This window comes from Rattus norvegicus, chromosome 11 (assembly GCF_021556685.1).
Source record: "Rattus norvegicus strain SHRSP/BbbUtx chromosome 11, alternate assembly SHRSP_T2T, whole genome shotgun sequence".
In the NCBI taxonomy this organism is placed as follows: domain Eukaryota; kingdom Metazoa; phylum Chordata; class Mammalia; order Rodentia; family Muridae; genus Rattus; species Rattus norvegicus.
Window position 1 is genome coordinate 54,960,394 of NC_141544.1, and position 18,546 is coordinate 54,978,939.

The window sequence follows — 18,546 nt, forward strand, 5'->3', positions numbered from 1 at the left end:
GGATGAAGCAAAGAAGTGCAGACCGACAGGAGCCGCATGTAGATCGCTCCTGAGAGACACAGCCAGAATATAGCAAATACAAAGGCAAATGCCAGCAGCAAACCACTGAACTGAGAATAGGACCCCCGTTGAGGGAATCAGAGAAAGAACTGGAAGAGCTTGAAGGGGCTCGAGACCCCATAGGTACAACAATGCCAAGCAACCAGAGCTTCCAGGGACTAAGCCACTACCTAAAGACTATACATGGACTGACCCTGGACTCTGACCTCATAGGTAGCAATGAATATCCTAGTAAGAGCACCAGTGGAAGGGGAAGCCCTGGGTCCAGCTAAGACTGAACCCCCAGTGAACTAGACTGTTGGGGGGAGGGCAGCAATGGGGGGAGGGTTGGGAGGGGAACACCCAAAAGGAAGGGGAGGGGGGAGTGGGATGTTTGCCCGGAAACCAAAGAATTATTATTAAGTATTAAATAAATTTAAGAAAAATAAAAAAAAGAATATGTTTAGGCCATTATTTTTTCACAGACAACCTGTTACTGACTACTGTGTATACATAATGGCATTTGCCTTCTTAGCTACCTTAAGTAAAAGAGATAAATGATCCTTTCCTCTGCTTCCCTTAATGTAACACAGGTGACTTTCCACTTAAAGGATGCCAGACTAGGATTAAGCTTCCCCTAATGCCTACCCATTACCTACCTTTCCCTTAGGTCTATAATAATGCATCACCAATGTGCTGTCAAACTGTTACAGGCTTAATGTATGCATTATCCCCTGTCTTCTTTTGGTGTAAAAACCAGTGTTTGTGTGTGTGTGTGTGTGTGTGTGTGTGTGTGTATCCCCACACAGACCTCCTGTCATGGTTCTGTACCCCTGCTGTGACTACTCCCCAGGGTTATCTCTATGATAAAAGGAAGGCAGCACTGTTGTTGCAGGTCAGATGGAGACTCACCCACCATCTTTCTTGGATATGCTGAGGTGTAAGATGATGTCATACAGGTGAGGCAGGTGCAAGACAGGATGAGGCCTGTCATTGGGCAAGAAGGAAAATGGGTGGGAGAAAAGTTTGAGAGAGGAGGAGGAGATTGGAATAGGAGGAGACAGGAGACTGGAGGAGACTGCAGAAGAAAACACAGAGAGAACATGGAGGCTGATGTTAAGATTCCACTCTGTGTATTTACAGATTGTTATGAATATTCTTAAGGGATGGATGTGCACAGGGCTTTGTATGTTTAGGTGGGCAATTATATCTCATCAATTGGATCAAAGGTTATTGTGTTGTGTGTTCTTTCTTGTGGAGAATTGACTTTGGGAGAGTGTGTGGTGGCAGAGATACTGGACCACCATGGAGTTGGGATGTGTGTTTCTGGCAAGATATCTACCAGGTATCTTGGGGCACTCTGGTTCCAGATCTAGTGTGGGAAAAAGACAGCCATTTCTATAATTTTACAACAATTGATGGCACCCAACATGGGGCAGGAATCCACTAGTAATCCTAAGTGTTGAGAGAAAGTTTTAATTTCTAAGTAAGAGGAGACCAGCGCCATGTTGAATCATGTGATGTCTCAAGCGTGGGAATTTAAGCAAAGAAACAGAAACAGCCTGGGCTAGCAGGCTGTAGGTCCCCTGCAGTGTGATAAAAAGTTACAGCTCAGAGAGTTAGAGATAAAAGCTGCTTTTTAAAGAGAGTCTTTCCGGGGGTTGGGGATTTGGCACAGTGGTAGAGCGCTTGCCTAGCAAGCACAAGGCCCTGGGTTCGGTCCCCAGCTCCAAAAAAAAAAAAAAAAAAAAAAAAAAAAGAATAAAGAGAGTCTTTCAGGATACTCATATTCCTTCTAGCATGGGCTCCATGGGAATTTTGGGTTGAAATCCTAGTTAGACAAGCTACTCCTTAATGACATGTATTATTAAAAGGTAATTTAGGTTTATGTTTAAGAAGAGAGTATAGAAATTACCCAAATCACGTGGGGATATTCACCCATGGTTCAGAACTTACATAGGGAGAGTTAGTCACTGACTCCAAGCAGAGACTTGTGATATTTACAAGTTATTAAGGTTAAATAAAAATCTGTGGCTCCAGGTAGAGAGCTTAACAGATTGGTATATTTTGGGCTAAAGTCCTGGTTTATAAATTGCTTATTGATATTGGAATTGATAGAAGGTGTTTAGCTTGTTTTATGAATTACACAGCTAAAGGCCATATGGCTCGTTGATGCAAGTTAGAGAGGGTTTGTGGTTAATTTTTATATTTACCACAACAGTAAGTTCAGTTTCTCTTAACATGGGCTCCACAGGAAATTTGGGTTAATTTCCTGATATGACAAAGTACAGAGGCCTTTCAGGCTCATTGTTTAACACTATTGTTTAGCTTACTTCCTTTTTAAAAATTGTTTAATCTTCATAATGGGTGTGACTTTGAGTTTAATGGTTATATTATTATTCTGGGAGAGAGTGCAAGATACAAGCTTTTCTCATTACAGACTAAGGAGCACAGTATTCTGGGGAAAAGGTTTTGTTTTGAAAAAGTATGATTAGGCTCTGGAAACCTCACAGAGTATTACTGATCAGATTTGAGAGAGGAAGACTGCCTGAAAAACTAGATTCAAAAGAATCGAACAAAAAGATTCTAAACATTTGTCTTGAGAGTTGTATTTTATAGAGTGTGCCTACTTGGATTCCTGGTCTCAAGGCCTTTCAGCTGGGTCTAATCAGGATACATCTGGCTACAACATTTGCTTCATTCTTCCTACCCCCTACCCCCAAGGATATCTCAACATCCATGTACAACTTGAAGAAGTTATAGAAGAGTCATCACCCAAATTCCCTTGACTTTTGGGGGGCTGAAAGTGGTTATTCTAAGGTTATTCTGAGAAATCTATAAATGGTTGTAATTTAACCATTACATTACATTAGGAATTAGCTAGATTGACTTGTACAGTCATAATCTCTATTGCTAATTAAGTTAAAATCATATCTTTGGTATAGAATTTATTTATCAAAAAAGTTTAAAAGTACAAGGTTTCAAGCCAGTCCTTCCATTGATGTCATTAGAAACTTCTGAGTTGATTAAGCATGTGAGTTAAGGGCCAAATAGCAAATTAATGGCTCTTAGTTTGTGAAAGTACTTTCAAGATAATATTTAAGGTATAAAGACTACAGTCCAGATTACTTTATATAGGTAGATATTTTTCAAAAATGTCAGAAGTCCACAAAATATGAGATTTAAAGTTATTTATCTTTTGTTGAGACATGTCTGCTCCTAACAGTTCCCTTTCGGTGGATTTAATGAAGAAATTGAACATCTCTACCTCCAGGTGAGATAATACTTTGTGGCTAGGCAGTCATTGGGCAGAAACTGCCTGTTTCATCTACAGACTAATACTGTTCAAATGGGACACTTTATGCAGAATAGTTGAGTGCTAATTTTACCAAGCCAGAATTATCAGCCCTTCAAGATTTCTGAATTTCAAAAGTCTATCAGTTGATTTGGGGCCAGAAGGCTGAAGACTTGCTCTCACATTTAGCTAACAGAGGACTGTGCTAGTGGAGATTTATCTCTACAACCTCTCGGTTCTGGAAGCCATGTTACGCTTCCTATATGTAGAGACAGTTGGTCATTCTCAGATTTCTGGCAAGGTTGAAAACTGATTATATTCTTATAGCCTATTAGTCTGTTTAATTCTAAAAGTACATATTTTATTAGATAGTTATCAAATAGTATACAAGCTAGCCAGAATATAACATAGATTTTAAGCTTTTCTTAAGCTGGAATGGATAACTAAATGTTCTATTTAACTGATAAAGTGTTCGACTGGGTGTTAGATATATTTTATACCTTTAATAACAAAACGATAATAGTTGAGCTCAGCTTATATTTGAGAGAAAAGATTTTTTTTAATTAGACAAAAAGGGTAAAATGTAGGATGATGTCATACAGGTGAGGAAGGTAGAAGATAGGATGAGGCCTGTCATTGTACAAGAAGGAAGGATGGGAGGGAGAACAGTATTAGGGAGGAGGAGGAGATTGGAATGGGAGGGGACAGGAGACTGGAAGAGACTGCAGAAGAAGCCGTAGAGGGAACATAGAGGCTGATGTTAAGATTCTACTCTGTTTATTCACAGGTTGATGTGAATATTCCTAAGGGGTGGATGTGTATTCTTAAGGGCTTTGTATGTTTAGGTGGCCAAGTATACCTCACCAATTGGATCAAAGGTTATTGTGTTGTGTGTTCTTTCTTGTGGAGAATTGAGTTTGGAAGAATGTGTGGTGGCAGAGACATTGGGCTGCCACAGAGTTGTGATGTGTGTTTCTGGCAAGATAATTACCAGGTATCTTGGGGTACTGCATTGCTGGATCTAGGGGGGGGGAGAGACAGCGCCCTTTCTATAATTTTACAACAACACTGGGGCTATGAATCTGCCTTTGTCCAGACAACCCAGTTGACTAGACACCTTCAAGGCAAGCTTAATTGGTGATGGCATCCACAGATAACAGCCTTGGGTCCCTCCAGCAACAGATGAACTCTCTTTCTAGGGCCTAATGACTGCTAAACTTGGGAGAACTTACATAGTATTAACAAAAAAAATGTTATGTCTGTGTAAATGAATCAAATGTTGTTTGAGACCAATATACCCTTAAAAGTATCTGCAGACTTGCACTCAAGACTTCAATCCACCAAGCAATTAAATTGGTTCAATAATCCCCTGTCTTCCTGGCTCCTCCAACCATTAAACCCTCTGTTTTGTGTTGTTTTATTTTGATGCTTACACCTTGCCCCATACAGTTTTAAAAATAGCAGATAGTAGGGATATAAAAAATATAAATACTGGTAATCAGGTTCTGGTTTAGTACAATGCTATCCCATAATACAGGTTGAATTCTTTGGTGACATTTCTCCATTAAAACTTGAAACAGGGCAGAAAACCTGATAATTAAGGTTGAAGTCTTCCATTGCCAGCATAGCCTTCTGAGCTTGGCACAAAATGGGTGGTTTCTCCTTTGAATTTTTCTTCAGAGCTCAAAAAACCCATATCCTTTACCTGTTGAATGCCAAATGGCTTTGGTTAGATTACAGGATCAGCTTCCTTCTCCTGATAAGGACTTGATCAGCAAGCACCAGAGATTCCTGGAATGCTTCCCTATGCAATTGAAGCATTCCTATTAAACTCTAGTCAATGAATTAGATTCACCCCGAAGACAAATTCCTACTCTCCAAGGTTCATTTATAGCCTTTGTTCACCCTGATTAAAGTGTTTGTGCACAAGTAGTTTCACTGAAGATTGTCAGCGAAGTCCTTCATCTAAAAGAGGAGACAGAACACTAAAATCCTTGGAGAAGGCCTTCCCCACCCCCACCATCCTTGGCCCTCACTCCCAGCAAGACTGGGATCTGCAGACCCCAAACATTCCAGACTCAACTTCATTCTTTCAGCCTGGTGTATGGTGGCACCTGGATACTCTGAGGGAGAAGCAGAACCTTGAACGACTTGTGCGTTGACACCATAACAATATTAAAAATGTAGTGAAGGGTACTCATGGGGTACAGTTAGCAGAGCTGAGCTGCATGATATCCCATGAGTCCCATCTTCCAAGCCATGACTCTGCCTGCCTTTCCAAGGAGACCTGCTAGGCCCCAGGTCCATCCATATGAAACCCTCTCTAAGCCAATTCACTACCTGCTGAGTTCCTCTAGGGACATAGCCAGTAGCAGTGAACTGAGTTCTATCCCCTGAGATCTATCAGGCCCAGAGCTCTTCCTGCCTTCCCAAAGAGGCCTCAGAAACATTCAGGTTCACCAGGGACACAGACAGAAGAATTGAGCAGTGCTCAGTTCTCTGAGTTTCATGTTTAGGCATGGCTCTACCTGCTTCCTGGAAGAATTCTGGTGATATCAGGAACATCCAGTCAACACCAGGGACAGACAGAAGACTCAAGCTAGTCCTCTCCCGAGCCTGCCTAAAAATGTCAGGTGCAGACAGGAAACTTATAACAAGAACCAATCCAAGGAAATTTTGGATGAAGAAAGTGTGGTTGTTAACACTTGTCCCATTTACTGAGGAACCAAACACAGAATATCCTATGAAATCAAATGTTTCTTCAACCATAGAAGGCAAACCACCAGTCTGTTCTCTGGAGAGGTATAAGAAAATCAACACCCAACAAGAACCATACCAAGCACCTGTCTCTTGGCCACCTCGCCTTATTAATGATGTGTCCTGGAGCACTCTTTGGGAGTGCTGTCATTATCATAACTTGAGTACGAATGGCAAGAAAGTTGAGGCTTATTTGAGACTTCGAAGGCATTCATATTATAAACAAGAATGTTATATTCCCAACACCTTTCATGAGGCCAGAATGAAGCTGTGTCCCAAGAAACCCAAGATCATCGTCAGAGGAATTGGGCTTCCATGCATCTGTCAAAGCAGGAGAATGGTATACTGGAAATTCTAACTTCACCTCAGGGGTCCACATTTGCAGCCTGAGGAACAATTGCTACGAGAGCTGCTCAGCCAATGTCTGTGAATCACTGTCCTCTTCCCACTTCTGTAGAGGCCTTTCTGCCATGAACCATTGGATTCAGATGGTGTGTTGTCCATGGCAGGCAGCACTCTGCAGATAGGAGCTACTGAACACTCTGGGTATCCTAGCACAGCCAAAGCACATGAAGATGATCTTAAATTTAATCTTATAAAGGTAACATGGGCTTTTAAAATCTAAATGAATCAATCACTTAAAGGATGCAGGAAAATACAATCAAACCATTGGAAAAAAACTGTTCAAGACCTGAAAAATAGACATAGAAGCAACACAGAAAACACAAAAAAGGGAATCCTGGAGATGGAAAACTTAGGGAAGAGTACAGGAACTACAGAAGCAAGCATCACTAACAGAATACAAGAGATGAAAGAAAAACTCTCAGACATAGAAGATAGGACTGAAAAAAATCAATATATTGGTCCAAGAAAATGTTAAATTTAAAAGTTTTCAGACACAAAACATGCAAGAAATGTAGGACAGTATGAAAATACCAAACCTACAAATAATAGGAATAGAAGGATTTCATTTCTTCTACTCTGATTCTATTTCTCCTTCATTCTTTTCCCCTTTACTTTCAAAATCATAATATAATTGTATCATCTCTCTTTTCCTCTCCTCCCTCTGAATCCTCCTATAAACCCATCTTTGCCTTTATTCAGATCTATGCCCTCTGTTTTCACTAATTGATATCAATAGGAAAGATGATTTCATCTATGCTCAGCATTCCTTATTTGCTGTAATGCTTTGTGTAGGTTTGAGGCCTCATGGGCTTTCCTCCATACACTTTGGAATGCCTGTCCTTGTCCTTGTTTGGTGCATGTTTAGGCAGTCATGTTGCTGAGACTTTATGGCAGTAACTTCTGATGTTACTAGGAGACACACTCTTACAGCACACTCCTGCTTACAGTCTTTTGGCCCCCCTCTTCTACAATGTTTCCTGAGCCCTAGCTGGGGTTGTGGGCTGATCATCACAGCTGCCCTTTGATTGGTTGTGGTTTTCTGTAGTGGTTTCTGTCTATTGCAAATAGGAGTTCATGAGGGCTACCTGCGGGTATGCTGGCAAGTGTTTAGAGTTTAGTTAGGTATTCTTCTCATTTAATAAAGTGGCAGTTGTAGGTTCTTCAAGAACTCTGACTTCCCTAGCTCTAGGTATTTATCTAGGTTTCCAGTATTAAGCATGGTTTCCCTATTGTTGGACATGTCTTACATCCAACTAGAGAAATGTTAGGTACTGTCAAGGTACACATTCCCCAACTGCATCCTTATATCTTATTGTATCATGTTGGTCATTGTGGTGGTTCATAGGCATCATTTTTAGGTAGGATTATTGTTTGCTTCCCTCCTTTTGAAGCTAATTTAGGACCTTCTGAAATCATGAAATCCTGTCAGTGAGGAGGCTTTCAGGTCAGTTCTAGTCAGGCATGAAACCTTCAGTGATAGGGCCTTATCTTCTCCCTCTTGGATGCAACCAAGGGCAACAGCAATAGCCTACAATGTCTTATCAATTCTTTAGGAAAATTTTAGAGAACTCTATCCAATAACTCAAATGAAGGCTTCTCCTGCCTGATGTTGAGGTTTCTGTTAGTCTTTGGTTCTTGGAGGGAGTATTAAAATCTCAGATGGAAAATATTCATTTAAATTCTACATGCACAGTAACAGGCTGGACAAGTTTGCAACCTCATCAATAGTGAATGAGGGTTCCCTTTGTCCCAAACTCCCTCCAGAAATTGTAGTAAATTGTTTTATCCTAAACCAAATTTACCTGGAAAGCCAGTTTTATTTAAAAGTTCAGAAGGATCTCAGTGGAATAGATTTTTTTATTATTATTAATTTTTAATGCTTTTGTTTTCAAAAGAAAGAAAGCAGGAGAAGCAATTGTTATAATAGACTCCCTAGCAGTGACTTCTTAATTTTTGCAAACTACCTGGGGGCTGGCTATTCTACTGGGATATTTCTAGGAGCATTGAGGGAATTTCATTGTTAACATCACAGGTAGCATTTAAGATATGAAAAGAATATCTTTCTGTCCCAACTCCTCTTAAGGAAGATCACCTTGAAGAGAGCAATTGTCTGCGCTCTTTGTCGTCCATCTTAAGAGTTCTTCATGAGATTTAATTTTCACAGCATTCCCATCCATGCAACTCTGTACCAGGATTAGGTGAGGACACAGTGTTTTACTTGAATGTAATTTTTTTTAAAAAAAGGTGCAATCTTTTAATACTATTTTTTCATAAAAGTGCTAATATGCAAGGAATATATCTATTGAAAGGATTTATCTTTAAAGTGTAGTAAAAAGAGGTACTGGTTTGAAAAGAAATGAAATATCTTGTCTGTTTCTCTCAGTCTTATGGAAACACACGTAGGTACACATATGCCAGAAATTTGAGCTCAGTCAGGTGACGCTAGGAGGGCCTCTATGATTAGCCTCTCAGTTACGCTGCTTATTGACATCAATAACAAAATGTAGGCTTATGGACTGCTGAGGTTATGCACCTTGATGAGTCCAATACTTGGCAGAGAAAATTTTAAGACAAGATTCATTAATTGGACAAAGCAGATAACCCAGTAATTCAGAGATATAATTGAGACTCAAAATTTTTGAAAATAAAAAGAAGGCTTTTGTAAAAATAATAATAAAGTGCATGCTTACATACTGGCCATATATCCCGCTCCCGCCTGCAGTCCATTCTAGACAGAAGACTACTTGTTCTTATTCGGTCACACTTACCTCATAATCTGTTATTAATTCTGTCAGTTAAATAAAGGCTTAAGTAACATTTAAAAAAGGCTTATGTTAGAAGATGCTACAGAGCAAATATGCTGAAAATTTTATTAACTAAATATATTCTGATACTACTATTTCAAGTCTTCTGATATCAGAAATATTTTGTCCAACTGCTGAGAATCACAGAAGTGAGTGACACCTCAGCTCTCCCATTTCTGCTCTCACCTAGTTCATCATTCAGATAGCACTGCTGGAAATATGCAGAAGGTATGAAATCACTATCTAAAGGGTCAGTTTTACTGCTGAATACATTGAAAATACTAAATGGGGATAATCGGATGTCTTTGGAGATTTATTGTAGGATATCACATATAATTATTAAATTTACTATCAGCTTCTCTGTCTAGTGAATATGCTACTATGCCCAATGAACATCCATTTTATTCAAATTCTCAACAGAAAAAAAGAATAAATTTTATAATGTATATTTTTTCAGAAAAAATTTTGGGCATGCATATATTTTTTCTGTCTCAAGATTTATTCATCTTTTTATTTTCACTAACTCCCCTTTCAGTTTTCCATATTGTATGTTTTAGGGTGGGGCAGTTGTGCTTTGAGAAAACATGTTTCTGTTAGTCACAGATTATTATGTGGAATATATCATTAACTTGATAAAGAACTGAAAAAAATGATATAGAAAGCAGAATGACCAGGTCGCTGCTTTTTTCATAGGAACCACAGTCCTGTGAATCCAAGAATTGTCCATGCAGTCATGGAAAGTTAGACACTTAGGGCTGTTCTTTTTGTTGTAGATAATTGGCACAGGATTTCAAGATCTGAAGAATATTTTATGTTCATAATCATGCATAATATGTCTATGACTAAGTGATGGATTGTGATGCCACTAGGACTTCCCTTTCTCAAAAGAAATTTCAACAAAATATATCCTTTCCACTATGTTGTAGTTTATGAAACTTTCAAATACTTTATGACAAATCATATTGCTTTGTTTATCTTTGTTATTCAGTATAAAGAACATAAGAAATGGTAGAGAAATTGATTATCATTTAGAATTATTAGAATTATTTGAAATAACTGTGGTGGATAATGCATTAAATAATTTTGACTCTTACTGGTGAATAAAATATAGCTATCTATTAATTTGCTTCATTGTAGTCTAATTTTCTATTAAAAAATTTAGCATGGGAACACTTAAATGGAATCCAGATAATAATGACACTGATGATACTGGGAATTCTTCCCAATGTGTTTTTATCTTTTTAATCCTAACTTTTATTTTTGAGACTATATATTATATAATATATATAAAAATATATAATTATTATGTATTTACCCATTTCTCTCTCCAACTCTTCCTATATACTTTCTGCTCTTTTTCAAATTCATTGCTTTTTCATTAACTGATGCTATGCTCGTGTGTGTGTGTGTGTGTGTGTATATGCACACAAATACACACACATATATAATATATATAAAACATATTTATATTCCTAGGTGCATAAAAAGAATCTTCTCAGTCCATATGTTGTTACTTGTAGGTATGTGTTTTCAGGGCTGATCATTTAGTATTGGATAATCAATGGGTGTGTTCTTTCTTGTGGAAGACTTTTTCCCACTTAGCATTCCTTATTTACATGAGATTATTTTTGCAGGATTGTGGATTTTTTTATTACTATATTCTAACTTTCATAATATCCCTTGTAGTCACCATTATATGAACAACAGGAGAATTGCTACAACCTCTTTAGAAGCATATGTTATTGAACTGTTAAAAGATATTGTCACCTGAATACATTTTGGAAATGTCAAGTGTAAGGAGAGCTCTTGTATTGACCTTTAATATGCAAACAAATCAATAGTATACATGTGAGCATGTCTGTTTCCTCTTATCACAGTTACTCTAACATCTTGGTTACATTATCTCAGTTATCATCTCTATGTCATAAGCTCAGAATGACAGTGACATAATATAGAAGATAGCAAATTATTAGTTTTCAAAGTGAAGTAGTGACTACTCAGAATAATTTTATTGAGGAAATTAAAAATATTTACTTGAAATATGAATTTGATTTATTATCATTTTGTTTGTTTTAGGAAAAATTAATGACATATTATAGTTTTTCGTGTTTACTCTGTTCAGTATAAGGAACATAAAAATGGTTGAGAGATTGATTAGTAATAATATTATCAGTATTATTTAAAATAACTGTGATGCATAATGCATTAAATAATTTTGACTCTTACTGGTGAACAAAATATAGCTAACTATGCATCTTAGAGTTACTATGACCTACTGTAAGACCTTAGTGGTGTCTTTAGAGTATTCTTCAATATTTCTCATAAAAAATATTAAAATTTTTGTATCTCAAAACCTTTCTAAAATTCTTTGTATGCTAGGTATATTTATAAAAATACTAACATTCTATATTCTTAAGTATTGATTAATGTGCATATAAGAGAGAAGATGTGATATTAACATTCATTCCATCTTGTTTGAACCTTGGTAATGTTTTCTTCACCTAATTTTCTTTTCAGTGAACAGTTTTAAGAGATGTTATGGAGGTGAACAGAAGCCAGCTAACTGAGTTTGTTCTCAGAGGAATAACAGATCGTACAGAGCTGCAAGTCCCTCTGTTCCTGGTGTTCTTCCTCATCTATGTCACCACCATGGTGGGCAACCTTGGCTTAATCTTGCTCATCTGGAAGTATTCTCATCTTCACACTCCCATGTACTATTTCCTTGGAAGTTTAGCCTTTGCTGATGCCTGCACTTCATCCTCAGTGACTCCCAGGATGCTTGTCAACATCTTAGACAATGGTAAAATGATTTCCCTCTTTGAATGCATGGCCCAATATTATGTTTTTGGATCCAGTGCAACCACAGAATGCTTCCTCCTGGTAGCCATGGCCTACGACCGCTATGTAGCCATATGCAACCCTCTGCTCTATCTTGTGGTGATGTCCAACAGAGTGTGCACTTGCCTGATAAGTGGTTCATATATAATCGGTTTTCTGCATCCACTTGTTCATGTAGGATTATTATTTAGATTAACCTTCTGCAAGTCCAATGTAATAGATCACTTTTACTGTGAGATCCTGCCTCTCTATACAATTTCTTGCACTGACCCATCTGTTAATGCATTTGTGGTTTTTGTTTTTTCTGCCGTGATACAAGCCATTACCTTCATGAGTATTGCAGTCTCCTATGCCCATGTCCTCTTTTCCATCCTGAAAACAAAGTCTCAGAAGAGCAGAAGAAAAGCCTTCTCCACCTGCAGTGCCCACCTGCTCTCTGTCTCTTTGTTCTATGGAACTCTCTTCTTCATGTATGTGAGCCCTGGGTCTGGACCAAGTAAATATAAGAATAAAATGTATTCTCTGTTTTACACCATTGTGATTCCTCTACTAAACCCCTTCATTTACAGCTTAAGAAACAAGGAAGTTTTAGGTGCTCTGAGAAAAATCATAAGGTCATAAATGTTTTTCAGAAAATTTTGGTGCTCATTTATTAAATACATCAAAATTTCTGATCTTGAGTTATCAAATATAGGAAACTTATATATTGCTAAATGATGAAGTATAATCTTTAGTTTGTATAATTTTCATAGATTTTCAAATCATAAATGTGCACTTTGAAGGCGGTTTTCAATTACTTGTTATTCCAAACCCATAACGATATACTAAAATTAGATCAGCAAATTAAATATCCATAACATAAACAAACTCTGGTCTTTTCAGATATATTTTATACATAATATGCAATTTTTAATAGTGCATTGAATATTTATTCCCTAAAGAAATTCTGTGTTTCTATAACTACCTGCTGGGAGCAACACCAAGCATATCAAAAGAAATGATATGTGGCAGATAAATGTTTTTCATTTTGCAGAACATGGAAAACAGAGATATATTCAACATCCCATTGTCATGTACTCAGGGCTTCAATGGTCAGCCTCTTCAAATTCTGGAAAGGCTGACTGTGTAATTACACATTTAATTGTAAATGATGGCAACTGTGGGGATACCTGCACAAGTTGAAACTGATAATGCTCCTGAATATATATCTAATAAGATGAAACAATTCTTTGCATAGTGCAATATAAAACATGTTACCAATATACCACACAATGCTACAGAACAGGTAGTTACAGAAAGATATATCATAATTTAAAAGTGATATTTATTAAGCAAAAAGGAAGTGTAAAACCCCCAGGGACAGACTAAATAATGGTTTGTTAACTCCAAATTTTCTTAATGTTGGTGAAAAGGAACAGCAGCATCAGAGAGACACTGGGTTATTGACATAACCAAGGAACCAGGCCAACCAATATAGTATAAGGGTGCGATGACATTAAAATGGAAAGCTGCAATAGTTTTAAAATGGAAATGTCATTATGCTTATGTATCTACAGGAAATGAAAATATATGGCTACCACCACAATTTATTAAGATTAGATCTGACTTGGGAAACCCTTTTATCAGTGGAGACATGAATGTCTTCATAAAACAAATAGCCCAAGTAATTCATGTCCCTAGATTGTCTCATTTACCAATTTCTCCAAAACGTGCACACAAATCGACTTCAAAAGGGATAGCCCAAATTATTGACTACAGAAAGATTGGACAACACATAGATTGGACAGAAAACGGAGAGTGGACAGCACACAAACTGGACAGACAACTCAAAGACTGGACAACCCAAAGATTGGACAACAAATGCTATAGCTACCTTTTTCAGACGTTTTTCTCCTTGGGCCCCAAATAGGAATTCTTTGGTCCAATTCATCAGGAAGCAATTATAAGAAGCTATGTCCCATTCCCTTAAATTGGGGTCGATGAATTGGTTGTTGTGCTATAGTTTGTTATCTAGGGTAGTAGGTTGTTATTGGTTATGATCAGGAATTGATAGAAATTTAAGATTATTTTGTTTAATTATTGTATATTGATAGAAATTTAATGTTGCTTTATTTGAATTATTCTATATTGGTAGAAATTTAAGATTATTTTGTTTGACTATAATATACACAAGTAGTTTATTTAAAATGCAATGTAAAGTTCTAGCTTTATGGTTCTTATAATTATTTCTATTGTATGTAAATTGGTAATGTTAGAGAAAATCCCTGTTTTCAAAGAAAGAGAAATATTAAGTGGAAATTTCTGGTTTCTTTGGAGATTCAGTTGTATAATATTATTTTTTGAAAGCTGTGTTATGAGGGGATGCTTTGCAGAAGCAGACATGTGAGAGGATGTTTTGTTGAAAAAACAAGTGTTTTTTTTCCCTTGGAGGCTGTCCTGTAAAAGGGAAAATGATGTTTTGCTAATATTTGAGATATTTGATGTTTTGGATACTTGATGTTTTGAAAGAATACACACACACACACACACACACACACACACACACACACACACATGCACGCACACACATATCCCCACAGACAGTATAAGGATTCTCTTGCATTGGTTCACCTTGTAATACTTCACTGATATTCACTGACAATGTCCTTGCTTTTGTCGGCTTTGCAATGTTGGCTTATCTTCTCTGGTCTTCAGTGATCTTCACTTGTCATGACTTTGTAGAGAAAAGTGCACCAAAGAACTTCTGAAGGTATTCTGACTGTTTCTTGCCACTTTCTCGGAGTCACAGAGACTTGTGGTTTCTTCTGGATTGAGCCTTTGCTACTGATTCATGTATCACACCATACACTGTTAAACTGGACTGCTGATATCCTGAGAGTGAAGATTGGAATTGCCCCAAAGAACTATGCCTAAACACATGTCACTTGTCCTGTTAACCATTTTCCTCCTCTACCTTTGGTAAGTGGATGATAATGGAGGTTGAAACATTTAAGAACCCATATTAAAGTAGGTTTTGAGAAATTTAAGCGTACAGTTCATTGGTGGAGTGAATGTTGAGGTGGATCAATTCAAAGCCCTTGATCTGAGTCTGGGAGGTATCTGTCCTGATCAGTTCACCAGCTCTCCTGAACCCGTACCACCAGATTAAGTTCTCCAGCACTGCCAGTACTGGCTCCTCTAATGCTGCAGCCAGCAAGGGGCATAGCCAACTGTCTAACTTTAATATCCTGGACCCAGCTCACCCATACCCATACCCACAGAGCCAGCTCTATTGTGCTGCCCAGGAGAATTGTTGCAGGACCCACTTTCCTGAGGGTTGATTCAAACAATGGACTGGAAAAGTTCTCCCTTTCTGATGTCCCCGAAGGTGGCTTACCTGGAAACCCAATAACCACGTCAAGCTCTATTTTCCTGCACAGGTAAGGTGCAGGGCTCACTCTCCTGACTATTGCAGCCAATAAGAGACAGGGTAAGATCGCCCATTCTCATGATCCCAGAGCTAGCTTCTCTCCCCACCATAGGTGGTGACGGTGATGGAAAGTAGAAGGGCAGGTGATGAGGATGGGGGTGGGGAGGTTCTCTCCCTCTTCCAGTGTACCACACAGACAAGTTTCATGGCCAGTTTCTTCTTTCAAATCCTTGAATACTCGCCCCCTGAGGTCTGTCAATGGTCACCCTGATACCATGGTCAGTCACTTCAACTGTATTGCCCTGGAGAGGTGAAGGGCCTGCTCTTCTGAGTGTTGTTGCAGCCAGTCAGAGCAGGGCCCACTCTTCCTAGTACAGCAGCTGGCAAAGAGCTGGGCCAGTTCTCCTGTTCTCATGTCTTCAGAACCAGCTCTTCCATAATATCCAGGTGAGGAATGGGGCCAGTTCTTCACAAACCTCAAATATCAACAAGGCCAAGGGTGGAAACCCAGACCAGTGGCATCTGCCTGGCCATCGGTGATATCAGGTCCCCATATTAAGCAGGGCTGCAGACACAGACATGGCCCTCAATGGCATTGCAGGCCAGCATGTCACCATGGCCATAGTTGACATCACCACCTATTCATATCAGGCTGTTCCACACTACCATCAAGTCTCCGGTCCTGCCTCTCTTTATTGTGCATACATCCTTCTGCTTCATTTTCCTTCCATTTCTCCACCACTTACTTACACATCTTATTGTTGCTTGGGGTCTCTGGGTGTCTGAGGTTGTCTCAGAAGTGTCTCATGCAGTGTGTAGCAGGCAAGGACATCTTGAGTGTGCTCTTGCCACCTGGCTTCCTTGTCATCAGTCTTGTGGTCATCTGGGGTTTTTTCAACTAGGGCTCCCTACCTGCTTATATTTTTGTGGTACCAGATGGGGGTCATCTCATCCCAGGCTTGCTTTGCCCTGTTCCTGATATTTTACATGGATACTGGGGATTTAAATTTTGGTCCTCATGCTTGCACAGAAAACCATCTTACCCACTGATCTATCTTTCCTGCTATAAAATGGTTATTTTTGTGAGGTTTAATGGAACTTTTGGAAATGTCTACATTTCTGTCACATATTCTCAAACCTTCCCCAGATATTCCTCACCTCCATACTTACCCAACTTCATGCTTTTTTTCTCACAAAACAACAGGCAAACATCAACAAACAAAGCACTCAAAATATATAATTTAGAAAGAATTCTTCAAGTAGGAATAAATGTTCTGAGCATAATAGTTTTTACCACCGGGGCAATAACATTCTGACTAGGGAAAATTTTGACTTTGTAGGAAACATACAAATATAGTATTAAGGCATATTTTCACACATGTTCTGGTGGCACTTAGATAAATTCTACTCATCAAGTTTCAAATAATCCATGCCATAGATGAATAGAGCATAAAAACCTTTGTTTTCCAAGCTACTTTGCTAGTTCTTTTTTCCTTTTAAGATAAATATAAAACCTTAATTTTGTAAGTATGAAGTGAGAATTAGTCAGAATTAGTGCATATAGTTTTGAACTGAGGAATTTTTAATAGCCTTTAATTTAGTGAAATTAATCATATATATGCCATCATTACATTTTATCTTTCACCCATTGGACAATATAGGTAAGCACCCTGGTTTCATTCATATTTGGAACCATCATGAATTGTTGGAGACAAAGTAATTTACATCCAAAATCATTTTCTATCTTAAACTGTTTCCTTTTACTGTATTTTTCATAAGAAATTTGTTTTAGGACTATCATTTTATTTTTCTTTCTGCATTTGATAGTAATATTCTGTCTTATTTTGTGTTGAAAATAGGGTCTTTTCCAATATAATACATCCTGATTATAGTTTCCCATCTGTTCACTCTTCCAAGTTTTTCTCACCTCCCCCAGATCTACCTCCCTTCTTCACATTATAAAAGAAAAGATTTCTAAGAGATAACAGCCAACATGGACAAAATAAAACATAGTAAGATGAAGCAAAACTTCCATATCTAATTTGAACACAGCAAATCAACAAAGGGGAAATGTCTCAAGAGTAGGAAAGAGCATCAGAGACATACTCATTTTCATAGTTAGGAGTTCCATAACAATACTAATCTAATAGCTATAATATATACTCAGAGGAATTGGTATAGACCCAGATAGAAGATGCTGCTTCTGTCTCTGTGAGATCATATTACCTGCTTTATTTAAATAAGAGGGCCACGTTCTCCTAGCATTCTCTTGACTCGTACAAATTGTCCACATTCTCTTCCATAGGATTCCTGAGCGCTGAGGGGGAGGGATTTGAGAGAGACTTCCAATGCAGACTCCCTTCTCATGTGTGTCTATGGGTCTCTGCATCTTTTTCCATCTGTTGCCAGAGGAAGCCTCTCTGATGACAACTCATGAAATCTATGGGTATTACAGCTTATCATTAGAAATTATTTTATTGTTTGTTTTTTTTTAAACCAGTCGAGTTTGTTTACCCTAATTCTCTGGTCTAGTTAGTCTCTGGTTCTTGGGTACTCAAGTTTAATAAAACTTTGATTGGCTACTCTCACAAGTTCTGTGCCACCATTACACTAGCATAGATGACGGGCAGAACAGATAATGGGTCAAAGTGTTTGTGGCTGAGTTGATATGCAGGTTTCTCTTTTGGTAACCTGCAGAGTACCTTCCCACAATAACGATGGTAGAATGCACGTGTAAAGAGCCCATGCAGATACCAGGTCAACTTCTTCATGGTATATGAGTTTGTGTGTTTTTCTCTGCAATGTGGCTTCACCTTCAGTTTGCAGAGAGCAAACTTTTGTCTTAGCACCAGTCTGGGTTGTTTGAGAATATTCATGGGACCTCTTTGGCCAGAAACTTAATCGAATGCAACTCAGTCTCTCTACTGTAAGCTTTGACTGACTTCAAGAGATGACCATTTGAAACTCTATATCTTCCTTTACTAAGAGTCTTCATCAGG

General features: G+C 38.1%; 1 protein-coding gene and 1 pseudogene across 1 annotated transcript; both read left to right on the forward strand.

The window, feature by feature from the left end:
• The first annotated feature begins 3,925 nt into the window (after positions 1-3,925).
• Positions 3,926-6,628, forward strand: Dppa2l-ps1 (developmental pluripotency-associated 2 like, pseudogene 1; annotated as a pseudogene).
• Positions 6,629-11,838: 5,210 nt separating this feature from the next.
• Or5ac15 (olfactory receptor family 5 subfamily AC member 15) lies at positions 11,839-12,759 on the forward strand. The gene is given in 1 exon segment (NM_001001104.1): positions 11,839-12,759. A coding segment is annotated over 1 exon segment (921 nt).
• Positions 12,760-18,546: the final 5,787 nt, after the last annotated feature.